The 27099-nt window shown below is 40.3% G+C and overlaps 2 protein-coding genes across 4 annotated transcripts in view; one reads left to right on the forward strand and one right to left on the reverse strand.

Annotated features, from left to right (window-relative positions):
• Positions 1–6363, reverse strand: part of LOC124598209 (RAB6A-GEF complex partner protein 2) — an 82592-nt gene extending 76229 nt beyond the window's left edge. For 2 of the 3 annotated variants that reach the window (XM_047135987.1, XM_047135986.1), the window contains exon 1: positions 6086–6362. In XM_047135987.1, coding sequence (XP_046991943.1) covers positions 6086–6207 — 122 coding nt within the window. In that variant the 5' untranslated portion in view covers positions 6208–6362. Of the gene's footprint in view, positions 1–6085 lie in introns of all 3 variants that reach the window. The other variant, XM_047135985.1, reaches the window with a different exon arrangement.
• Positions 6364–6545: 182 nt separating this feature from the next.
• LOC124598192 (DNA helicase MCM8-like) overlaps positions 6546–27099 on the forward strand; it is a 182060-nt gene continuing 161506 nt past the window's right edge. Inside the window, exons 1-2 of the mRNA XM_047135984.1 lie at positions 6546–6853; positions 22911–23054. Of these exons, the coding sequence (XP_046991940.1) occupies positions 6721–6853; positions 22911–23054 (277 nt within the window). The 5' untranslated portion in view covers positions 6546–6720. The remainder of the gene's footprint in view (positions 6854–22910; positions 23055–27099) is intronic.

Here is a 27099-nt window from a genome sequence, read left to right on the forward strand (position 1 = left end):
CATCACATACAAAGATGCAAATGTGCCAAGTTAGCTCGGCTTTTTTAGATTTGCTTTAATAAATATTTCGTGATTTGCTTTAATAAATATAGACAACTTTATATGCTGAATCACACCATGGCAAAAATTAGGGACTTAGCCACACCTAAATGTAGATACAGGCCTCTAAAGTGGCTAAAAAATGTGTCTCGGTATTCTGAGAGCCAAGGTTTGACCGACCACTGCTACTTTTCGTATGAACCAATCACACCAAAACTTAAGAGAGTTATTCCTCCCTGTGATGTCTATATGTGGATCAAATTTAATTAACATTGGATGCCTAGATGAAAAGTTATGCATTTGCAATGTTGGCCAAAATTTTCTACATGCAAATTTTAGGGTATCTTTGGGGGACAGTGTCTCAACTGTGTCTCGTTCAATCCTTTTTTTCTTGCCAGAGCTGGAAAGAGCGTTATTATTTTAGCACTTTAAGAAGATAGAAAAGTGAAACATTTTGCTCATTAAGTCCCATAATTAATTTTTTTTTATTCCAGTATATAAATCAGTTTCAAACATTAATTTAACACATACCATAAAAACAATATAATACACAACACAGCAAATTTGCAAAACCGAAATACTATAGTCAGGTCCACTTTTGTGTAAACAGTTCTACAATTTTGTCAAGGACAGATTGTGGATAACTGTATTGTCTTCCTGATGATGATGATGATGATGATGATGGTGGTGGTGCTTCTAAAGTCATGAAAATATGTTGCTCAGGAATCCAGCAGGTGTCTTTAGCAGTTGGCCAGTGGAGGGAATGAGCAGAACCATGGGTGGTGCATGAAGCTGATGAGGACATTTTGTTGTTTATGTGAAACTTCACACATGTTTCCTACCCACCAAAAACTGTCATATATACATGCAACATATTGTACTGGTTGTAAACTTGCAATTGAGATTGTTGGAATTTCTTCATCTGCTTCGAAGGCATGACCTGTGAATGCTGTAGCTCACTGGAAACTCTGCTTGCTCTGAGCTGATTACAATTAATTTGCTTAAATTGACAATTTTCTCTTGTTCCAGATATTGTATGTCCCATGGCAGCCTTGTTCCTTGATAAGGCTGATTTTTTTTTTTTCAATCTCTTCTTCTGGTACATAAAAAAATACTTTATGCCTGGAATACTATCATCACAGAATTTGGACAAATTGTATGGAGTTAATATTTGGTTATCTAAGGGGATCTGGAGACTAGGGCAGGCTGCTGTTCCTCCAATGCCATCACAAAGCAATTTACCATGGCTTGTTCAAAAAAAAAATTCCATTTGGTTGTGATGCCAAAATCCTTTCTGTACAGACATAAATTGGTGACATTTTTTAAATTCTTATACTGAGCAGCAATGACGGAGACAGTTGATGATCATACCAATGCTAATACTGACATTCTTTGCCACCAAAATAGACAACAAATGGATGGAATGTGGCCCAAATATTCTCACAATGAAATCCTTGCACAGCATCTTGAACAACAAATAAATAATAATTTTGACACAAAGTGATTCCATCTTAAACTGGTAGTTTTCAAAATCAGTGCCTCAATCAAATCTTCAATAGTTCTCTGACATGTCTCTAATGTGCCTCTGTCAGTAAGGACCATTGCTTGTATTCCATTGTTTCTTCAGAGTCATCATCTTTAAAAGCATCTTCAAGAAAAGCCTCTAGCTGCATTTCTCCGAGTATTGCAGCATACCGTTTTTTTGATTCCAAACTGCATACAGTTTATTTCATCAAGTTTTTGTTGTCATCTTGGATGGATGTTGCTGAAGCCAACATTAATTTGACATTTTGATGAATTGCACATACACATACTGAATGTGATCCAGAAGCACCAACTGCAGTACACCATTTCGGCTTGAGCTCACAAAAATAGAGAATCTTAGTTGATTTCCATATTGCTTACAATAAGCAATGAACATTTCTTTCAGGTTAGAAAGAAGTAGGTGTTTCTGCTTGTTAATCTTGTCCCCGTTTATTCTCACTGCAACACAATCCTTTATGCAAGGACATAAACGAGAAAACACATCTTCAAAAAGGTGAGGACATATTGTTTTACTTCAATACTGAGCTTTTTCCCTTTTCCGTTTGCAGGTGTAGCCAAAATCCATCTTCCATCTTTACTTTCCTAGCCTTCTTCATCATCTTAGTTGAAACAGCAAATTCTTTAGCCTTTTCTTAATAGTCCAGCTACTTGGGGCCAGGGTCAAAATTTGAATTTTACTGGAATTGCCTGAAGTCTGAAGCTTAATCTTAAATTCTTCCATTAAAATGTCCATGTTTTTAGATTTTTGGCACTCTTCCTTTTGCAGTTGAGCAACATCTACTTGACTCACACCAGCAGTTGTGGCAATTACCTTAGTAATGCTGCCTTGGGCTTACGGAACTTTGCACTTTGTGTGGCCCATTGAATCCCTTTTGCTGATCTGTTGAAGTTTTAATGGTGATTCTCCAATTTATGATAATGAAGTATTAAGCAGTAAAGCAAGCATCAACAACATTATGTCTTCAGTGGATGGTGATTCTGGCTTATTCTGGTGGGATGATTCTTTTTGGGCCACTTCATGACTACATTTGGTACAAATTTTCCAACCAGGTTTAAAAATTTCATTAGTCAGTAACTTCAATCTGTCAGACATTGCAAAGGTTACTGGTGTTAAAGCCTTCTTCATTAGATGTTTTTCTTTACCAAGTGGGTTGCAGCAAGTCTTCTCCAGTAACTGAAATTTTGTCATCAACAAGGCATTATGGTATGGACAAATATGGACATCTTCCGTAAAATCAAGCCTAGACCTACACTGTAGAAGCTCCTTGTCCACTGGTAACATTTCCTTAACTGGCTGTAGTTGATTTTTTCCACAATAAAAAGGTGATTACTTTGACAATCAGCTCTGTCTGATTCACCAAAGTAACAGGGTGCAATGACCAGCAAGTTTGAAAGCTCATGCATATTCTGGTTTGAAGCGTAGTGGATCAGGCTTGTTTGTACATAAAATATACAAATTTGCATTTCAAAGCATATGTCTGGAATACTATCATCATCACAGAATTTGGACAAATTGTATGAAGTCAATATTTGGCTACCTTCAGCTACAACAATGATTATCGATTATTCAAACACGCATTACTGAACACTAAGATTATACAATGTCAACACCAAAGATTACACCGCACAGAAGACCAACACTATGAAAAGTGGCAATACTGAAAGCAACAATTGAAAGAGGTGATTCAGCAATATACCACTGCTGTAAGGATAGAGCCTTAAAAAACTATTACTGCTTTATAATGCCGATGGAAACTGAGTGACAACGCATATATGCGTCAGCATACATTGTACGGTTAAAACATTATAAAGCAACACAATGTTCCATTATGATCTACACTTTATAATCTTAAGAGCATTTTGTTAAGTGTTGTTATATTTATATTCTATACTGTAAAATAATGCAAAAACACTTCTTATTAGCATAGTCTCATTCCCTAAACCACAGGCAAATCTTGTACTACTAAAAGACAAAACAATTACACATTTTTGACTTACAACTTCAAATTTTATTAATTTTTTGTATTTATCAATAATCCATTTTCCCTACTAGCAATAGTTATTCTTACTCTTCAATATGCAAGATCTAGAAATTACACAATATACCTTTGATAGCTTAAGGCATGCTCTTTCCAGCTGTGGCAAGAAAAAAAGGATTGAACAAGGCACAGTTGACTTATTGCCCCCCAAAAATACCCTAAAATTTGCACGTAGAAAATTTTGGCCAACTTTGCAGATACATATATTTTTTCATCTAGGCATTCAATGAGTGGCTAAATCCCTAATTTTTGCCATAGTGTGATTCAGCATAAAACATTGTCTATGTATATTAAAGCAAATGGCGAAATGTTTTCTAGAACTTTTTAAAAAGCCGAGCAAACTTGGCACATCTGCACCTTTGTATGTGATGCGAAGATGAGTAGCCTCTCTTTAAAAGCCCCTAAAAATTCAAACGCTGAAGATACTGGACTGAAATTTGGTATACGGCCATTTAATGCCATATAGAACTTGCACACTAAATTTCGTTAGATTTGGAGAGGGCCGAGTGGGGACACATTTTAATATTGGTCCCTTTGATGTGGAATGACCCATAAGTATTTGTGTAGCTGTATTTCAAATATGTATATAAAATAACATAAACTTCCATATTTCTCTTAAAAATGTTCTTATTGTAAAATTTGACATGTCTCCTATACATCAACATAAATTATTTGAAAATTGTAATGAAATGAATAATTACTTATCACACAATAAATGGAGTCCAACATTAAAACTGGGAAGTAAATATCACATACTTAGTATTTGTATGTCACATGCAGGGCGTTGTGATCTTCTATAGGGCTTTGTGACAAAAAAATGTTATGCTTATTATGATTGTGACCAGCAATTTGAACTGCAACCTCAATTATACATTGAGAGCATCATGATCCATTCGAAAATCACTGCTAGATAAAGTTCTCCTCAAGATTATGCCATGCACAGTCTGTCAGTGAGGTCCTTCTTCACTTATCATGAAAATAAGACTTATCCAAGCTAGAGTGATCCCATCATGCCTTAACACTTTAGTTTGCACGTACAATTTAGTGATTCATATAAAGATTTTAACAAGCTCACATAATTCAAGAACAATGTTTCTTGTTCTAACTCTATCACTTGAGGTCTTTATGAAAACTGAACTAAGAGGCAATAACAAGTTCTGATGAGATAAATGTCAGTACTGTAACAAGCCTGCAAGAACTGAAATAGGTGAAATTAGAGGTGGTCTGCTTATCTACAATTTTGCAAGTGGGTGTTACTACTACTTTAATTTAAGTCTTTTGGGGAATATACCCCAGTCATTGATTGATTACACATGTAGCTCAAGTGCAGTTTTTACAATTCACAGGGAAAAATCATCATAAATAGCTTTGCTGAGCTGATGAATTTCATAATCTCCTTTGAAGTTTTATTTTTTAATCTAACATCTGTTGGTAATGCTTGTACAAGTAAATCTAACGCACCTCTCTTTGGTTACTGGTGGGTATGAATGATTGCTGCTGCAATAAGTAAACAATCACTGAATATGGTGGCCAATGATTTGACTGGGTGTTATTTCTGTCAGAGCTATTTCTCATCTCAATTTGATTATTTGAATATACTGAATTCTCTCAACAAATTGTCTAAATAGATTCATGAACTGAAAAGTTCTTCTATAAATTACATAGCAAGCAGTAATGTTAACTGATATTGATTTTATTTCATGCTTCATGGATCCAGTTGTGTGGGGTTTGGAAGCACATGAAATGAGTCAGTTTTTTATATTTACAATACATCTGATGTAAGAGTTATATTAAATGTATGTCGCAAAGCAGTGCTGCAACTATAAATTATAAACAAGACTCAGTCTTCATAGACTTGTACGTAATTATTTTCTATGAAAAGTACAAAAATCAAGTAAATACTACGCTCCAAATAGGATATAAAAAGTAGCTACCCCACTATTTAAAATAATGGAGGAAGCAGTAGTCCCTTTTCAAATTAGCACATTTCTTTTTAATTTACATTTTTATATTTAGCTGGTATTAGCATAAATAGAGATAGACTGTTAATTAACAGTACATTTAAGTTTTTATGACTTGATTCTGTTTTCATAACGGCTAACTCCAATAGATCCACGTCCCTGAAGGTTCTCCTGCATAAGGGATCTTTAGAGCAAGAGGGATATAGGCCTAGATGCTTGTTCAGGGGGTCGGGCTTTTTCCTGCTAATTTTCATGATACCAAATCCAGCTGTTACTTTTGCTGCAAAATATTGCTGGGTGTGGTTATTTTATACATCAATAACACGATTTTTTCCCTTTAACTTCTGTTATATAGGTAGGCCCCTTTCCCCAAATATTATTTTCTGATGGCCTGGGTCCTCGCCGTTGCCTGGATGCACTGCAGGCGTTTTATTTTGTTGCGAGGCATAGTCTTCAATAAGGTCTTTTTTCACTCCTCCCTCCTTTCCTTAACAATCTTACCTGTTGCTTTGAGATCTTACATGTGACGCTGGCAGGGGGCTTGAAAAAGTAATGTAACATTCCACGGCTTCTCCAGCCAAGTAAACAGGCCCTCTCACTAATTTTGCTGTAACGTCTATCATCGTTAGCTTCTCACACACCTGACAAGCACACTCCAACTACATTTAAAAGTTACTGTTACAAACACTACACAGTAATTACACTGTACGTCAACACATTGTTTACATCTAGGCGACAACGTTGTGTGACAGTCTCCCCGTTTCAGAGATCCTATTGGTACCAGTTAAAGATTGTGATGTTGACAGTCGCAATTTGAAAACTGCTTATATGACTGTCAAAACAAGAGTAAGGAAAGAAAATTAAACCACTAGTCAGAATACACTTTACTATCTTGCATTGGGATTTCAACAACAGGTTTTCTGATACAATTAGCAACGACACGCTGATTTTTGCTTTAGCGACTGTCTGTTGTTTTTCTATTTAGCGCGCTTTATGACATGAGGTGTAGGATGTTTACGAAGTAGATATTTTGTAGGTTCTATTATACATTTCGGTTCCAACATTTACACATTTCTTGAGACAAATTATAAATGAAAAAAGTGATTTAACCTAGGAATAAGTTTACTAATGTGGTCATGGATACATCGCGACCAGGTGGTAGCAGGGGCAACTGGAAACCACGATGGAGAGGACGGGGCTTTTATCCAAGAAATTCCAATTTTTATGGCAGAGGACGGGCTCAAGACAGAGGAAGAACAACATTCAGCGGTAAGTCATGCACTGTTCATATCTTTAACAGATAGGAGACACGTGCACAAGTTTTAATTTCCCATTTCTAAGAAAGATTCACACCCTTCCTTCGTCTACATCTATACTCAGCAAACCACCGTGAGGTGTATAACAAAGGGTACGTCCCACTGTACCTCACACGTATGGAGCGGGGAAGAACGGTTGTTTAAATGCCTCTTTGCGTGCAATAATGGTTCTAATCTTATGCTAACGATCCCTGTGTGAGCGATATGATGTATACCCCTAGAGTAATCATTTGAAGCGGGTTCTTGAAACTTTGCTAACAGACTTTCTCTCGATAGTTTGCATTTGTCCTGGATAGCTTACGTTTGTCGCCAAGAGACTGCCATTCTGGTCCCTTCAGTATCTCTGTAGCACTCTCCCATGGATCAAACAAACCTGTAACTATTCCTGCTGCCCTTCTCTGTATACGTTTAGTATCCCCAGTTAGCCCTTTTTGCTACGGGTCCCACACACTTGGGCAGTATTCTAAGATAGGTTGCCCGAGTGACTGATTACAAATCTCTTTAGTAGACTGATTGCACTTACCCAATTTTCTACCAATAAACTGAAGGCTATGATGTGCTTTACCTACGACAGAACCAATGTGATCATTCCATTTCATATACCTACAAAGTGTTACACCCATGTATAATAATAATAAAAATAAAAACAATAATAAAATTTTATTGTAATTCAGCTCGTTACAACAGTAGACAAAGTCAAGAGTGTACATTTCTCAGTGTACTTTGGCTTACTTGAAATGAATAAAATTTGAAACTACATGTTGCAAAGCAGTACTTTCATGTTCAACAAATTTCTCAACAGTGTAAAAAGGATTGTTTACTAGTAGCGTATACAATTTCGTTTTAAAAATATTTACACGCAATACCTTAAAATTTTTTCTTAGTCTGTTAAACATCCTTAGTTCAAGGACTGGTTAGGAGTTCTGTACTTAAATTGTCTATGATGTGGCATGTATACCCATGTTCTATTTCTAGTATTATAGCTATGAATATCGCTTCTCAATACAAATTTTGAAACATTGTTTCTAATGAACAACATAACATTATAAATGAATAGGTTACTACTGTCAGACATTGCAGTTTACCGAACAAAGGTTTACGGTGTTCTGATTTACCAGAATCAGTAATTAATCTTAATAATTTCTTCTGCAAAAATAAAATGTCATTTATGTAACTACTACTATCCCACAATAAATTTCCATATTATATAATGCTTTGAAAGGGAGCAAAATATGCTGATCTTACATAGTTATCTGGAACTTGTCTTTTTAAATTTATAATTAAATAAATAACTCTTGAAAGCCTAACTGGTACATTTTTGGAATGTAGTTCCCAGATCAAATTGTGAATAGTAAGACCGAAAAATTTTGCAGTTTCTAATTTATGGTGGTTAGGGATCTCCTTCAAGCTAAAGTTCCTTGGTTTTACTTTCATTTAGCAAGAAACCATTCGTTTTGAACCATAATAAAGATTGAGCAAGAGTATTTTTGGTCAATTTTTTCAATGTGGCTAAATCTGAGCTTTTATGTAGAAAAGTTGTCATCGGCATACAATATTGTGCGAGATTTTATCAATAAAGGCAGATGATTAATCATTATGACAACGATTGCTCATCTAACATAAAATAAAAGTAACTTGACAAAAATTCAGTTTCCTGTGAGGATAGCAAGGTTTACTGCAAATTACGGTTAACTTACCTGGCTGAAAATTACCCACTTATTTTTACTTTGTGTAGTAGAGTCTAAAAATTTTTTATTAGGCAAGAGCAGGTCTTGTTCTCGTCAGGACCTGAAATGAAGATACAGATGAAGATTTTTATGAAAGCAGCTCTCTCTTATTTTCATTGAATGTGTGGCACTGATGAAATCGACACCAACATCAATATTCATTCATCTTTGGACTCTAAGCGTTAACTTTGGCTGTTCCAGCATGTTCAAGTCAGTTCTTTGTGATCCTTGTATGAGTTAAGGTTAGTAAACGAACTATTGCTAAATGGGTGTGATTATTGGTGCAACCAACCTGAACACCCTCCTCACTGGTGACCCCGAGTCGTAACGTCTTCTGTTTTCGCCGTTTTACTGTGTCCACGACCTCCGCGACGGTTATTTTCGCGTGTATTACATTGACACAACATTCGAACAATGACTTCAGCCCAGCACCTAACGCCGGATTTTGTGATCGACATGCATCGTGCTGCGGGCGATGTACACCCGCCAGGACTGCAACACGATGCCTCTCACTCGATGATTCTGCCAATTTCGCCGGTCGTTTTCGAGCCTACAACAATAAGTGAGATTAGGAGTGCGCATGACTCCGGCTATCAAACACCTTTGTTCCCACCACATGTGCCCTCCCTCATCGACTGTGCAGTTACTTCTTACGGATCTCCGTGCAGTGTGGGCCCAATGCCAATTTCTGCAAATGCTTCATCGGCCAACTTACTACCGCCAGGACAACAATTTGCCATGTCGAAATCCATGCAGTATCACGCGGATTCCTACCACGTGGCCGGAACTGCTTCGTTCACAGGTCAATCTCCTTGGTATCTGAACACACCCTGCGCCAGCCTCAGTTCAGCATCAGCACATGCCTTCCTACTTCGATACTTCAGCTTGCAACAGGAACAATAACTTGTTATGTGTACCTGACCTCCACCTCCGTCCCACTGCTACGTCTCAGTGTTTTGTGCCACGACATTCTCCTTATCCGCACACCGTTTTGAGTGGAGTGACTATGAACAGTGAACATTCACACATTCTGTCCCACATTCGACATCATTTCCCACACTGTGCTTCTGGACAGCCCGCACCTCCGCAGCCTCCCTGCAACACAGGTGGCCCCGGCTCTGGTCATACGTCGAACTTTCCACAGACTAACATGCATTCTCAAACTTTGAACTTTTTCTCACCTGTCGCCCCCACGCCGGCTCCAGTGGAGCTTGGGCTACCGTTCTCGGCACATCTTGGTGCCTAATCCGCGTCGGTCTTCTGCGACGCGTCAATCCGAACACACCCGCAACGTGTTGAGCTTCCACAACGGCAATCGACACATTACGGTCTCTCACCTGCCTCGGCCTTCCGCGTCGCGACAGATCGTGCTCAACCATAACGTGTCACCTTCACGCTGCCAACTGAACAGCCGTCATTGCCACATCCCCTGGAGGCACACTCTCCTGGAATACTACAGCAACAACAGCTCGATTTACGCAGTGCCCTGACAAACTCAATTTAGCCTGTTCTTCCGAACATTCTACAACACTTACCGATGCTGCCGCCATTTAATCCCGACAGAGCTACAACCTGATTCAAAATTGTGGACGAAGTGTTCGACTATTACAAACTTGACAAGTCAACCAGGTTTCTGTGCCTCATCACCCACCTGCACGACCAGGAGGACTAGATTGCTGACCTGGTTGGTGCCCCGAACTCATCTACCCGGTACACTCTAGCCAAAAAGACAGTTCTACGTCGGCTTGCACGCTCAACTAAGGCAGATATACGGCAAGTGCTCTACGTCAAGCAACTAGGCAACGACAAACCTTCCCAGCTCTGGAGACGGCTATGCGCCCTGGTCAGCGCCGATCTACTCTCTGACACGGCTCTCCTCGCCATCTCGTCAGATAAACTATCTCCTCACATCCGCTTTGCTCTAGCTCAAAAGTCTCCCAAACCTGTCGAGCAAAGAATGACAATTGCTGACAAGCTACACGATTCATACTGCTCCATTCCGCCAGCCACTGCCTACCTGACAAGTCTCAGGTTCAGGCTCATCGCCCTTCGGTCAGACACAACCGGGGCTGTACTGTGCCGACTATTCCGCTCGCTCCGGGAAGCAGTAACCAAGCAACTGGGACGTCACCGGCTCTGCCCATGGTCACGCCCCCTCCTGGAACTGAACCTGCTGCAGCCACCGAACCTCAGCCACCGCCACTGGCAACGAACGTTCCGCAGGAAATGCAACCGCACTACCCGTACTGTTACTTCCACACACAGTTTGGTGAGGCGGCACAGAACTGCAAGACCACCCTGCTACTTCCCGAACGCCAATCGCAGGTAGGTCTGGGTGCCGCCTCCTGCGCACAACTGACAGGCACCCCCGAGTCCTCCAATTTGTCCGGGAACAACCGGACAATTGCAGATGACTTTACATTAAAGACATTTTGTCGGGATACCTTTTTCTAGTGGACACAGGCGCCAAATATTCGCTGCTGCCTATGTCCTTAGTGTCGTCGAACATCTGCCCTCATCATACTTCACTGCAGGCTGTGAATTCAACTAAACTACAATGCTCGTGTTCAACTTCCCATATCATCTCACTCTCCGGAAACTGCAAACTCGAGTGGACCTTTTTAGTGTGCGGAATTGACGAACCTATACTAGGCATTGACTTCTTGCGACACCACAAACTTTCACCAGACCTAGTGCGAAACACCATGTTTCATCATCTGTCCAAGACTCAATTCCCCTGTGCTCCGTCGAGCAACCCCCCCCCCCCCCCCCACCACCCCGTGACACATCGGAGCGGGCTTATCTCATCCATACTTTGAGCTCTCCCTCTGGCTCCACGAAACACAGCTCCAGCTCTCCGATGCAGCAAAGGAATTACGGACACTACAGCAAGGTCAGTAAGTGCGCCGAATCTGCTTGCAGTCCCAGCAATCGACCCTCCGTGTGTTTACCACCCGCTATCCATCGTAACTGTGCTATCAAGACTGCCATAACATGTACTGACAGTTCCGCAGGGCCACACCCTGCTAACACGGCACCTTTGACACTCGGTCGGACACAAGTGCGCATGCGCCACGAGTGTCACGTGTTCCCGAACTGACGGTTCGTACCCTGCCCCTCGCGGACAGCACCTCAGACTATGCAACTTCGGCTCCTGCGTGCCACTGTGCGACCGCCACTGACGACACATACAGTGCACTCGCGTCAAGCGTTTCACCCGTGACCGTGCTGCCACAGGCCGCATCCTCGGACAATGGACTCGCTAACGGCTCATGAGCTCACCCGACCACGGTGCGACTGCTTCGGGCCGACGGCCATCTTGTCGCGTTGACTCCTGGGACACTTTGCCGCCTTGGCTCCCGTCGGATCTGCCAAGTGGCTCCGAACACCACGACCACGCCTCGCCTGCCCCGTCCACCACACATTGTAAACAAACCACCTCCCATGCTGCCGGCAACATTTCCGTTGTCACCAATGGCACAGTTCACAAGCTTCGCCTCACGCCAGGTCCCCCGATCTCCAGTAAACCACATCGACTTTGACCTGAGCGCCTCTCCGACCTTAAAAATCACGTTTCTGAACTACTAAGCTCCGGCATCATTGAACCATCTGCCAGTAGCTGGTCTATGCCCATACACATGACACCCAAGAAAGATGGGTCCTGGCGAATGTGCTGAGACTACCGTCGACTAAACGCACGAACAATTATGGACATCTACCCCATACCCTACATTGCCGATTTTACCAGTTCCCTCGCAGGTGCGACCATGTTCTCTGTCATTGATTGCAAATTGGCCTACCACCAGATCCCCATGACACCTGAAGACATCGAGAAGACAGCAATCACCACCCCGATCGGGTTATTTCAGTTTCGATTCATGCCCTTCGGTCTGAAAAACGCAACCCAGACCTGGCAACGCTTCATCAACGAAGTGCTATTCGACCTAAAATTCTGCTTTGCATGTCTTGATGACATTCTTGTGTTCAGTTCCTCTGTCAAGGACAACATTCGACATGTGCAAACTGTTATGAACACTCTCGCAGCAGCAGGCATCAAGACCAACCAGGATAAATTGCAGCTACATCAACCCGCTGTCACTTTTCTCGGTTTTCGGGTCTCTACCGACGGCATTTCACCGCCCCCTGAGAAAGTACAAACAATACTAAACCTACCCAGACCTTCGTCATTCAAAGAGCTCCGGCGCTTTCTGGAGACGGTTAATTATTATCGTCGTCATCTACCTCAGGCTGCGGAGGTTCAGGCTCCACTGACGGATGCCTTGGCAAGCACCAACACTTCTGGATCTCCACCTGTTCCCTGGACCCCTGCTATGACTGACTCTTTCACTGCCCTCAAAAATCTTCTTGGCGAGGCCAGCACCATCGCGCATCTTCATCCCAATGCGCAGCTTTTCATCGCCACAGACGCGAGCGATACTGCCATCGGCGCTGTCCTTAGCGAGACAATCAACGGCCAAACTTCGCCTCTGCAGTTCTTCTCGTGCAAGCTCACCAATGCACAATGGAAATATTCCGTGTTTGACAGGGAATTGCTCACGGTCTATGAAGCGATCAAGCATTTTAAAACTGATGTTGAGGGACGCCCTTTCTATCTTTTAATGGACCACAAACCCGCTTCAGATACATGGACTTCGTATCTCAGTTCATCACCTATGTCACACACACATAGAGGGTGTTGACAATATAGTTGCTGATTTCCTTTCACGAGTCAACACCGTCCATTCGTTGTTAGACCACTCTGAACTGCCTAACCTCCAACCCGCTGACGAGGAAACTCAAAACCTGATTTCAGACTCTACTTCTTCTCTACACTTCGTCCGCACCACCTTTCCTGGCATTTCTGATGAGATCTGGTGTGACGACAGTATGGGCACGTTACGCCTCCTCATCCCAACCACGCTCCGTCGAGCTGTCTTCAACGCATTGCATAATTTAGCCCACCCCGGTGCTTGTGCGTCCGCCTGCTTCGTAGCAGAGCGGTTTGTGTGGAGAAATGTCAACAAGGACTGCCAGCAATGGGCACGCTCCTGCGTCGCATGCCAACGCTGCAAAGTACACAAGTACACTTCACCCCCCCCCCCCCTCCCCCCACCATGGCACCTTTTCGATCGCTCCTGCGTGTTTCCAGCATATTCATATTGACACTGTCGGCCCTCTCTCCCCCTTTAAAGGCTTTCGTTATGTTCTCTTGTCTATCGACCGAACAACTCGCTGGGTCGAGGCTGCCCTCCCCCCCCCCCCCCCCCCCCAATATTACGGCAGAAACTGTTGCTCGATCTTTCGTTGAGTCATGGGTATCGCGTTTCGGATGTTCAGCTATCATCACGACTGACCATGGTGGACAATTTGAGCCGGCCCTGTTCAACAGGATTTGTAACATTTGCGGCATCTGGCGCATCCATACCACAGCATATCACCCGCAAAGTAATGGGCTAGTCAAGTGCTGGCACCGCACTTTCAAGACGGCTCTTCGATGCCACGACTCTCTATGGACGGAGGCCCTTCCCCTTGTGCTACTCGGCATTTGTGCGATCTATAAGGAAGACCTCAAAGGCACAATAGCCGAGTTTGTATACAGCCAGAACATTGTTCTCCCTGGCGAACTTATGAGCCCTTCCGCTTCTCTCCCTCAGTCTGACTTAACTTCCTTCGTGGACCGTGTCAGATGCCACTTCATCAACCTCCATATCCCTTCGTCTGCCAGCCATTTCTGCCCTAAGGTTCACGTTCCGAAATCTCTGGACAATTGTGAGTACGTCATGTTCCGAGATGACATTGTCCGTGCTCCCCTCCAACCTACATATACCGGCCTCTACAGAGTTTTCCGGCGCTCAGACGACAAGCATGCCCAGTACGACGCCCGTCTCACTTCAATGACTCCCAGGTTTGGTGGACGAACCTTCCTTCACAACATCTACCCACACAGCTCCCCAATGACGCTGTCGAGCTGACCGTGTACGGCTCCCGCGGACCACCCTTGCCAATGTCATAGTCACCCCCCCCTCCCCCCCCCTCACCCCCCCCCCCCCGCCCCGGCCTCTGAAGAGTATTCCGTACTGCAAGGGGGGGGGGGGGGGGGGGGGGGGAGCTATGTGGCGCTGATGAAATAGACACCAACATCGATATGCATTCATGTTGGGACTCTAAGCATTAACTTTGGCTGTTCCGCCATGTACAAGTCAGTTCTTTGTGATCCTTGTATGTGTTAAGTTTAATAAATGAACTACTGCTAAATGGGTGTGATTATTGGTGCAACCAAACCGAACTCCCTCCTCACATGACTAAGAGATTTCTAATGTTTTCATTGGACCAGCATCAAGCTACTCCTGCATTCCAATCACTGACTGAGATTCTGAAATTTCTTAAAAACGAGAAGCAGGGTCATTCCATGTCAAGTGTCCTAGTTTAGATGATGATCCCAGCTCGACCATCTTCAATTTTGATTAAATTTGTACAGGATGTACCTGAGGGCCCTACATGAACTTGTGCAAAGTTTCAGGCCAAAATTTGTGACATACTCAACACCCAGACAGACAGTAGTTTAGCAAAATACCAGGTCCATAGCACACTTTCTCCACTACTTATGCCTCGTTAAACCTTGGGGCAGATTTCTCATGGCCTGAATTGCTGCCAACTCTGAGCTGAGATCATGCCAAATGCATTGCTATCTGAACTCTACTTGCAACATTTGTGTGTAGAGCACACAAAGTTGTACCACTATACCTAGAAGCAAGAGTCTAGCTCTTTTACATTAGGAACAGTGGAATGCCAAACTTGACGATTTCTTCGCTACTTTTCGGTCTCTGTAAAAGTGGTCTTCACGGAAATGACACCTCAACCAAGTTACAGGTGAGCCTGAAACTTTGCATAAGTTCATGTAGGGCCCTCAGGCACATCCTGTACAAATTTAATCAAAATTGAAGATGGTCGAGCTGGAATCATCATCTAAACTGGGATACTTGACATGGAATGACCCTGCTTCTCGTTTTTAAGAAATTTCAGAATCTCAGTCAGCGATTGGAATGCAGGAGTAGCTTGATGCTGGTCCAATGAAAACATCAGAAATCTCTTATTCATTTGAGGAGGGAGTTCGGTTTGGTTGCACCAATAATCACACCCATTTTGCAGTAGTTCATTTATTAACTTTAACACATACAAGGGTCACAAAGAACTGACTTGAACATGGCGGAACAGCCAAAGTTAATACTTAGAGTACCAAGATGAATGCATATCGATGTTGGGGTTCACATGATCAGTGTTTTCGGAAACTATGCTGATTGGCATTGAGGTGGTCATTCTGTTTAAGATACCTCATTAGTTTTGTGGATCATTTGTACTACCCTTCTTGTCCACAGGTATGACCTGTGCCTATTTCCAAGAACTTGGGCTTGATTTTTTGTTCAAGGGATCTACGATAGGTTATAGTAACAAGAGGAGCTAACTCAGCTGTAAATTCAGTACAGAATTTGACAGGGATTCCATCGGGGTCTGAAGCTGTGTTCAGTTTTAACAGTTTGGGAGATTCCATGGTGACTTGTTTTACATTTTGAAATCAGTGTTTTATTATGATGACTTTTTATCAATGTATAGACCGATGTTTTCTTGTGTAAAACATCGTTACAAATTGTGTTATTCAGGAAAAGATCTTAGAAGTGTTATTTAAGCAGGGAAGAGCATTAAAATTAAAGAACAAGAATGTATTTTATGTTGTGACTCATGTTAAAAATTTGGGACGTCTTATTCCTAAGGCACATTTTACGCAGTACCTTGCTAATCTAAGCAATTGCAGCACTCAAGCCATGGCTTTATCCAGAGCACTATGTGACTTATATGGTGACAAACCCGCTTTATGTTGACTCAACTGTAGAAACTTTTGTTTCTGCTTCTGCTGGCTTTTTCTAGCTTCTTCCAGATGCTGCTTCTCAAATTCTTCAAATTTTCCTTCACTCTTAAACTTTTCCCACCTTCTACTCTGTCTTTCTACTGCTACTAAGGGCATCATCTTCTTGTAACCTTAAAATAATACAACTGTGACTCAAATTAAGTCACTCATGTTACACATTTAATTTTCTGTTTTTACGATATTGGTTGAAATTGGGAAATGTTTAGAAGGGCTATTAGTTACACATTCACACTAAGCAGTAAATTACTGAACAAAATAAAGTTTTCTCTAATATCTCTCTTTGTATAAGAACTAAATCACATGAAAGTGACTCATGTTACATGAAAGTTTACACTGTTGTATTATATTATTTACCCTAACCTATAATTTACCTACTTCAGTTTTATACTCTTTATGCAATACATTAGGGTATGTAACAATAATATAAATAATGATATGCTAATTCTTACCTGCCAATTCGTTGAAATGAAGGTCCAAAGTCTCCAATAACTCACACTCTCATGCGAAAAACATATGGCATTATAAAAATGGCTAAAATTATGGATGGAAGGCAATAATGGGCCTCAAACCATTGGTGCCATTGATGCCATACAGTAAAAAGTCCAGACTTTTCAAAAATTATATAAAAAGTACCAAATTGTAAACTTTTAAATATTTTGTGTCCTACTTTACAGGGAATATCCCATTTCCACTTTTTCTCAACACTACTGACACCAATACTTATTTAATCTTCATACCACAGAAAAGATGAAGTAAATTGGGGCAGTTCTCCTGCATTTTCCTTTGTAGAGGAACATTTGAAACCAGAGTTCAGCTTTTGTTTTGCTACCCTCAATTTCTGTTCCTGTCTCATTTGCTAGGGACTGTACACTAACTTAATGCCACTAACAGTCTTTACATACGACCAGAATTCTTTGATTTTGTGAAATGTCATTTGACAATATTCTGCTGTCATAGTCACTGAAGTCACCGTGCATTGATATCTTAACAACCAAACACGTTTCATTCAGCATCTCTGTGTCTACAGCCCTACACTTTATTGTACACCTGTTATGCAGTAATCACTGTTTCTTTAGAAGTTTCATTACAGTGGCTGTATTCTATGGAGGTACTGTCCTGTTATTAACTATTCTACTGGGTACATATCTATCCAGTACTTGGTAAACTATTCTTTTAAACTGGAGCCAGAGTTCCTCTACATGCTCCTGACCTGAGCTGAAAGTTTCAAGTTTCTCATTGAGGTATGACACTACTGAATTTTTATCTAGATTACTGAACATAGATATCATTCTGCTTGTTTATTTGTCTTTTGTTCTTTGGTAATCATTGTTGCCACAAGCACGTCATGGTCACTGATACCAGTTTCGGTGTGGTCATCCTCAAAGAGGCCAGGTCTATTTGTTGCCATTAGATCCAATATATTTCCATCATGAGTGGGGTTCCTCACTATCTGTTCTAGAAGTGTTCAGAGAAGGCATCTAGTAAAATTTCACAGGACGTCTTATCACACCCACCACTAACAAAACTGTAATTTTGCCAATTAATTGTTGGATGATTAAAGTCTCCACCGATGATTGTAGTATGATTGGGGGAACTTGTGTACAAGTGAACTGAGGTTTACTCTGAAGTTTTCGATTACATCAGGAGATGAGTCTGATGGGATCCAGTTATTTTATGACCACCAGTGATACTGAGTCTTGCCCAAACAATCTCACATGCATGTTCAATTTCTATCTGATTGGATTTCAGATTTTTGTCTATTGCAAACAGAGACACCACCTCCATTTCCCATTTGCCTATTCTCTGATATACACTTAAATTATCCCCAAAAAACTCAACCAGCTTTCTGTACCTTTTCCTTAGCCATGGAGATAGTTTTGTGTGCTTGTAACATGATCAAAATGCAGCAACAATATTGTCAGAGATAGCATCTATTTTTTGCAGCTCTTGTTTGAGTTCCATACATACTTCAATTACTGATTAACATGCCAAATCCTATGCGTGCAAATCCTATCCGAAAACACTTGAAGCAATAAGTCATTTAAGAACGTCCATCATTTCTAGGTAGCTCCCTTCAGAGCTCCGTCACTAAAACAAAATACCGATACATTTTTCCTAACTACCTTATGACGAGTACAAATTCATTTGAGTTTTGTATTGAGTTACAAGCTACTGTTTAGCAGCCTGGGTATCTGTTCCAGACAGCAAAGTTTTTATATGTGATGATTTTGAGTGATGATTTTTCTGATGTGGGGGAAGTCAGGACCAGGATTCGTTTGTTGGGTCCAAATCCTTGGGCCAGGCTGGGATCTATTTGGCTATTTTCATGTTTGAACTTTCAGTATTATTTTCTGAGAATCCTTGTAGTTTCTGCCTGTTTCCTTTTTATATTAAGTAAAAGTACTGCCTCAACAAGACATGTAAATCACATTGGTTCAGTGCTGTTTTCAGTTCATGGCAAGTGCTGACAACATTGTTGCACGAAACACGTAAGTATGCTACTGGCTCTGATCCAGACTTTTACCTGTTATGTTCCACATGTTGTAGACAAGATGATGTGATAATACTTAGATTTATTTTTTTCTTTGCACACAACTATTGAGTTCAGTGGTGAAACATTTTTGTATGGTGAACTCAAACAACTGATTGGGGTAATAGAGAGTCTCTTGACTCGATGTAGATTGTGGTTTTTTTTATCAGAACTCTCTTTCCCAGTACCCTTTTGATTACATAAATCACTAGGACTAGGCCTACAGGATGTAAAAGTAGACCTAAATTTTTGGTGCAGTTCAGTAGAACTCATGCTGTCTCCAATCCTGAATGGATCAATGCACTTTGTGTACACTGTTCAGCCTCTGCATTTCTCAAAGGATGCAGCAATACTATTCAACCCCCCCCCCCCCCCCCCCCCCCAAATCCCCATCAACACCATCATGGTGTGGCGAGAGTGCAGGGAAAAATAGACCTCCATCTGAAGTAGAAGATTGGAAGATGTTTCAGCATTTTTGTGCTGACAAGTGGTGATCATCAGAGAAGTATATGACCAGTACCGGCTTATATCATGTGTGGATGATTGACACCTCCCATTGCTATGAACGGTAAATCAAGGACTGTGCTGTAACAGGACAGGATCCCACAACCTGTTGTCTAGCCCTGTTGTTGTTGTTGTTGTTGTTGTTGTGGTCTTCAGTCCAGACACTGGTTTGATGCAGCTCTCCATGCTACTCTATCCTGTGCAAGCTTCTTCATCTCCCAGTACTTATTGCAACTTCCATCCTTCTGAATCTGCTTAGTGTATTCATCTCTTGGTCTCCCTCTACGATTTTTACACTCCACGCTTCCCTCCACTACTAAATTGGTGGTCCCTTGATGCCTTAGAATGTGTCCTATCAACTGCTCCCTTATTCAAGTCAAGTTATGCCACAAATTCCTTTTGTCCCCAATTCTGTTCAGTTCCTCCTCATTAGTTACGTGATCTACCCATCTAATCTTCAGCATTCTTCTGTAGCACCATATTTCGAAAGTTTCTATTTTCTTTTTGTTTAAATTATTATTGTCCATGTTTCACTTCCATACGTGGCTACACTCCATACAAATACTTTCAAAAAGGACTTCCTGACACTTAAATATAAGCTTGATAATAACAAATTTCTCTTCTTCAGAAATGCTTTGCTTGCCGTAGCCAGTCTACAATTTATGTCCTCTCTACTTCAACCATCAGCAGTGATTTTGCTCCCCAAATAGCAAAACTCTTCTACTACATTAAGTGTCTCATTTCCTATTCTAATTCCCTCAGCATCACCTGATTTAATTCGACTACATTCCATTATCCTCGTTGTACTCTTGTTGATGTTCATCTTATATCCTCCTTTCAAGATACCATCCCTTCCGTTCAACTGCTCTTCCAAGTCCTTTGCTGTTTCTGACAGAATTACAACGTCTTTGTCAAACCTCGAAGTTTGTATTTCTTCTCCTTGAACTTTAATTCTGACTCCAAATTTTTCTTTGATTTCCTTTACTGATTGTATAAGGTACATATTGAATAACATTGGGGATAGGCTACAATCCTGTCTCATTCCATTCGCAACCACTGCTTCCCTTTCATACCCTTCCACTCTTTATAACTACCATCTGGTTTATGTACAAATTGTAAATATCCTTTTGCTCTCTGTATTTTACACCTGCCACCTTCAGAATTTGAAAGAGAGTATTCCAGTCAACATTGCCAAAAGCTTTCTCTGAGTCTACAAATTCTAGAAATGTAAGTTTGCCTTTCCTTAATCTGTCTTCTAAGATAAGTTGTAGGGTCAGTATTGCCTCGTGTGTTCAACATTTCCGTGGAATCCAAACTGATCGTCCCCGAGGTCGGCGTCTACCAGTTTTTCCATTCGTCTGTAAAGAATTCGCGTTAATATTTTGCAGCTGTGACTTATTAAACTGGTAGTTCGGTGATTTTCACACCTGTCAATACCAGCTTTCTTAGGGATTGGAATTATTATACTCTTCTTGAAGTTTGAGGGTATTTCACGTGTCTCCTTTCCCAAGGCTATCAATATTTCTAATGGAATGTTGTCTACTCCAGGGGCCTTGTTTTGACTTAGGTGGTTTCAGTGCTCGTGTCAGATTCTTCATGCAGTATCGTATCTCCCATTTCACATTCGTCTACATCCTCTTCAGTTACGTAATATTTCCCTCAAGTTCATCGCCCTTGTATAGACCCTCGATATACTCCTTCCACCTTTCTGCTTTTCCTTCATCGCTTAGGACTGGTTTTCCATCTGAGTTCTTGATATTCATACAGATGTTTCTCTTTTCTCCAAAGGTCTCTTTAATTTTCTTGTAGGCAGTTTCTATCTTACCTCTAGTGATACATGCTTCTACATCCTTGCATTTGTTCTCTAGCCATACCTGCTTAGCTATTTTGCACTTCCTGTCGATCTCATTCTTGAGATGTTTGTATTCCTTTTCACCTGCTTCATTTACTGCATTTTCATATTTTCTCCTTTCATCGATTAAATTCAATCTCTCGTCTGTTACTCATGAATTTCTACTAGCCATCGTCTTTTTTACCTAATTGATCCTCTGCTGCCTTCACTATTTCAGCTCTCAAAGCTACCCATTCTTCTTCTAGTATTTTTTCCCCCGGTCTTGTTAATTGTTCCCTAATGCTTTCTCTGAAACTCTCCACGACCTCTGGTTTTTTACGTGTATCCAGGTCCCATTTCTTAAATTCCTACCTTTTTGCGGTTTCTTCAGTTTTAATCTACAGTTCATAACCAACAAATTGTAGTCAGAGTCCACATTTGCCCCTGGAAATGTCTTACAATTTAAAATCTGTTTCCTGAATCTCTCTGTCATTATATAATCAATCTGAAACCTTCCAGTGTCTCCAAACCAAGTGTTAGCTATGATTAGGTTATGCTCTGTGCAGAATTCTACCAGGTGGCTTCCTCATTCATTCCTTACTCCCAGTCCATATTCTCCTACTACTTTTCCTTCTCTTGCTTTTCCTACTATCAAATTCCAGCTCCCCATGACTACTAAATTTTTGTCTCCTTTAACTATCTGAATAATTTCTTATATCACATCAATTTTTCTTCAATCTCTTAGTCATTTGCGGAGCTAGTTGGCTTGTAAACTATTACTACTGTGGCAGGTGTGGACTTCGTGTCTATCTTGGCTACAATAATGTGTTCACTATGCCGTTCATAGCAGCTTATCCACATTCCTATTTGTTTTATTCATTTTTAAACCAACTCCCACACTACCCCTATTTGATTTTTTATTTATAAGCCCTACTGTCAACATTTTTGCAATGGATTCATCTTTCAAGATGATAGTGGACAAGATAAATTGTGCCCATATCATTACCATTTTCCTCTACAATGTAGGAACCACTCAAATGGAATGACTTGGGGTAACTGTGGACATGAAACCAATTACGCTTTTTTTGGACCAATTGAGATTTGCAGTATATTGTCCCAGGAATGCAAGTTGGAACAGTAATTTCTTGACCACTTTGTAGACAGTCTGCTACAAAGCATGGAGTGTTAAATGGTAACAAGTAACAAATTTTGATGTTGCATATGTGCGAAGATGTACAGTTTCTAACAGTCTACCTTTAATTTTGTTACTGCTTTGTTTTTATTGCAGGGTGAAGATATTTATTTATTTTGTTTCGTAAGACATATTCTTTCATTCCTTCTACCTCTTAAATCTATGTCTACACGTTAACGGGTATGCAAGTGGTGGGTAACTTTCCTGAGCAGTTTATATTATGGTGGCAGTGCCACACGTTGAAGTGATCAGTGAGCACTGGCACCCCATATATATCAAAATTTTATTTCTTCTTTTTGCAGGCATGGGACATTCTACTAAACCAGCAAGTTCTCATGTGCAGGATTCTCCACAACAGTCTCAAACTAGTCAACCAAGTGTTAAAGACATATTTGACACTGTGCCTACTCCATATGTTGGATGGAAGCAGTATCTTCCACAGGAAGGTAATGCTATAATACAATTATCAGTTATTCTTTATTGCCTAAATAGTAATGTGATAATGTAAATTGTAAATTTCAGCTCTTGATGGGAATCAAGCTTATTGGTTGTTCTAGAACTAAAGACTGCATGTCAGGCAACAGTGCTTATTGTAAGGAAGCCTCTATTCTTATGACATACAGATAACTATTACTCTGTGGTAAATACCAACATAGTCATGTAAATATTTTGCTGTAAACAGGAGATAGATGAAGGTATTTAATGTAATTGAGGAAGCAACAGATTTTTTTTTCAAAGTAGAATAATTCTTGCTAATTTATTACTACGGATGTGGCTTGTGACAACACAAATGTCTCGATAGTTTAATAGTAGTAGTAGTAGTAGCAGCAGTAATATGCACTTATTTCAATCACTTGGAAGATGCGACTTTAAGTCGTGCAGAAATTTCTTCATTCACACCACTTGTGTCGTCCTCAAGCAGTCTTCTGCAAGTTGAATCCAATTTTTCTGTCACCCATATCCCAATGATCTGATGGCCTCCCTCTCTCGTGGCTCCACTTGAAGATTGCTTTCATCCCCTTCCATCATCTCTTCCTGCAGCATATTCTGTGCATTTCCATTTCCATACCTTGTATGACATTACGGACTTTCCGAGCTCTTCACTTTATGCCAAGATTGAACTTCCCATGCTTCTCCATGTATTTATCAATTTACCTTTTGCAATGTCCTTAGTGGCCACATTATACAGGTATAAGTTAAAATGGGAAGAACACACTGGCCAAAAGCATCTTTTCAAGTCCACTGGCATATTTTTTCTCAGTTTCCTCCAAATGCCTACCATCCTTGTTTTGGGAAGTAAAATATTTTGGGCTTTATATTACCTCTGTCATTCAGGAGCTGACCTAGGTAAATACATATCCTTCAACTCTCTAGAGCCTTTGTGCCAGACATCATGTTTTCATTCCCTGCTGAATTAGTGAAACTTGTTTTCAAGATGTTTACCTTAAGCACAATCATGTCACATTTTCCTACAAGGCTAGAAACCAGAATTTGCAGTTCCTCTTGTTTTTAGGTAGGAGCAGAGCACCATTTATGCAGCATAGATCTTCCCCAGAATTCTGAACTCTCTCTCTTTCCAGTTGATCTTGGATGCTGCCATTTCCAGCACGGCCATAAATAATTTTGGCGATACTAGGTTTACTTGCTTTATTTCTCTTCTGATGGAAAAATATGTTGATGGACTACCTAACAAAGATGAATGTTGTTGATATGTTGTAGATGTTATGGATAATCTTGATAGGGGCTTTGTTCTGCCCCTGTTAACATACAATTTGTAACTGTCGAATAGCTGATTGAATCAATAGCTCGTCAAAGTTGATGAAGGGTAAACAAAGTGCCATTTTGTGTTCATTTATTTTGTTGGTAACTTTGTTCAAGGAGTTAATGTTGGTTTATTGTGCTTAATCCTCATCAGAATCCTACTTGTTCTTCTAAAAGACGTCTTGATACACATAGGCATTATCTTCATGAGAATCTTGTTGGTGAGAGTTAGTAAGAAAATGCTGTCCTTCTTGTAGGTTAAGATTGTTTTAGCTTTTTTCGGATGTGGTGGTATGTAGCTTTTCTATAGACATGTTGTGAAGCTGCTTGCTAAGTGAACTGCTGGTTTGTCTCCATTAACTTACCAAGGAATCATCCTACCCTCCTGCTTTGCATTTTGCTGTCTGCTTGGAGGTGGTCCTTTTGTTGGAAGAACTGTTGGTATGTGAGAATCATCTGCTGTTGCTGGTGGTTTCTCTGCATCTGTCAATCTTTTGTCTAAGTTGTGGTGTAAGTTGTAGATGTACTGGAGGAGTTCTTCCTTTTCTGTTGTGTGCTTTTTCTCATCCTTTTCTGTTATTTGTTTCCTACCTATCATGATGACCTGTAGTAGAAGTGAGGTAAAAATGTGCAAATTTTAAACTTTTGAAACAGTAAGAATGGAAAATGACATGCTGAAGCTATACACTGTAAAGCACAGCTGCAACTGCAACAGGAAGTGAGCTACACTTTCACTTACATGGAGAAATGAATTGATGTAATGAAAATAGGACACAATCTATTATTGATAGGATGTTGCAATCAAGAACACACTGCCGGTTTGGCCAAATGGCTTCCGCTGTCCAACAGTTAGTTCTCTCTAGTTGGTTTTTGAAGCAAAGTCAAGCACCCTTTTTCAAAATAGCCAGTGACACACGAAATAGGCCATTTCAGCTCCATAAGGAGAGTCAATTGGACAGAGGTCAGGAGCAGCCCAAAGAGATCCAGCAGGTAGCAGATGCTAGCCCAGCCAGCATCACCCAAGAAGGGGGATCAGACTTCTGCCAATACTGATAATTATTCCATTACTTAGCTCCATACTCGTCTTTAGCAACATGTCTATCTTATTAGGGCAATATGGTGTAATTTTCAGATAAAAGTGTGAGTTTCGTTATAATTCTTATACTTTGTTTTTTTTTATACTTATTTGTGTAATATTGTTGTGTGACTAACCATAATCTGGAGAAACTTTCACATTATTATCTCTCATAAAATAATAAATAAAAAATAGAAAGATGTCTGCATATTAGCCCATGGAATTGGTAAACCACAGACGTTCTCATTTTAATTTTCAGACAACTGCTTCCTGGGTGATTTAAGGGACTGTTGTGAGTACAGACTGGGGTACTTGCACGACAAAATGTATTTTGTCAGAACACTATATTGGGGTAATCATTAGCAGTTATGAGACAATGAGTATTTAAAATGGAAATAGCATTTCAGAACTGCAATTTAATGTTTCTAAATTTTAAACAGCTCATTGCAATACTTTTTTGACATTACTGTAGAGTTATTTCATGTCATCAGTGGCTTTAAGATGGGTGGTATTGACCGACTGACTGACTGTCTTTATTGGCCCAAAACCCTGCAAGGATTTTGCAACAACTTCCACTTGTTCTTTCAATGCCGATGAATGTCTGCCCTCTGGTGATCATTTTAAAAGCCTCATTTCAACTTCCTTTGCATCTTTCTTTTGTTTTAGATTGGTCTAAGCACAAATTGGCCTTGCCCAGACTGTAAATATGTTTTGGATCATCTTTTATACCAAGTCACTCCATTTTGTCTTTCAACAGACCATAAAAGCTGTAAATTATAGATGGACCATTTGTGATATTTCTTCTGTGTTGCTTAAGGGCTCTGGTTTCTTAACTGTCATTTCTTAAAGTTTTGGAACCAGTCTTTCCTGGTCTGTTATTGATAAAAGGAATATAAATGTTGTTTTCAGTCACATTCATTTTATAGCATCTTACACTTTTGTTGGTCCAAATCCCCATTTGCCATACACTCCAGTGAGTTTGCTAGTTACTCATTTTCACCTTCTGGAATAACTCGGTTTCAGTTGTGTCATTGTTATTTGAAATGGGAAAATAATCAATCTTTAAAAAAAAAAAATAAAATCATATTTCCTGGAAACGCTTGTGACTCTTACTCTGGGATTTTCATTCACTTCTGTAATCACACTTAGTAGCTGGTCTCTGAATGGGATTAACCTTTCTTGACGTATGTGTGTGGTATTTTTTGAAACAACTGGCATGTTTTGCTTCATGTAAATAAAAAATGTTGTTTTGTGCTTGAAGAGTTTTTGATGTGGGCTGATAACTCTGCAAACAATTGAGCTAATGATGATGCACTGATACAATGGAAAATTAAATTAGACGATGATGAACCAAGAAGTTTAATACTAATTTGCCACATTTTCTAAACCAATGCTATTGTAAATGTAATAGGAAAATAATTTGAGTCAAAATACATATAACTGTACAGTTACATGTTTTGGGGGGTGTCTCGATACTTTTGTTCACATAGTGTATATTACATCTTAAAGCATCTGGAAGACGTTACAGCAAATATGTAAGCATTCATGTGATCAAAACGTAGAAAATCAAACTTCTTATAAGAAAATTACATGTCACATTCAAACAAAAATTAATTTTCTGGTGTCGTGGTATATCTGATGTCAAAACAAATTAT

Source organism: Schistocerca americana, chromosome 1, assembly GCF_021461395.2.
Source record: "Schistocerca americana isolate TAMUIC-IGC-003095 chromosome 1, iqSchAmer2.1, whole genome shotgun sequence".
NCBI lineage: Eukaryota > Metazoa > Arthropoda > Insecta > Orthoptera > Acrididae > Schistocerca > Schistocerca americana.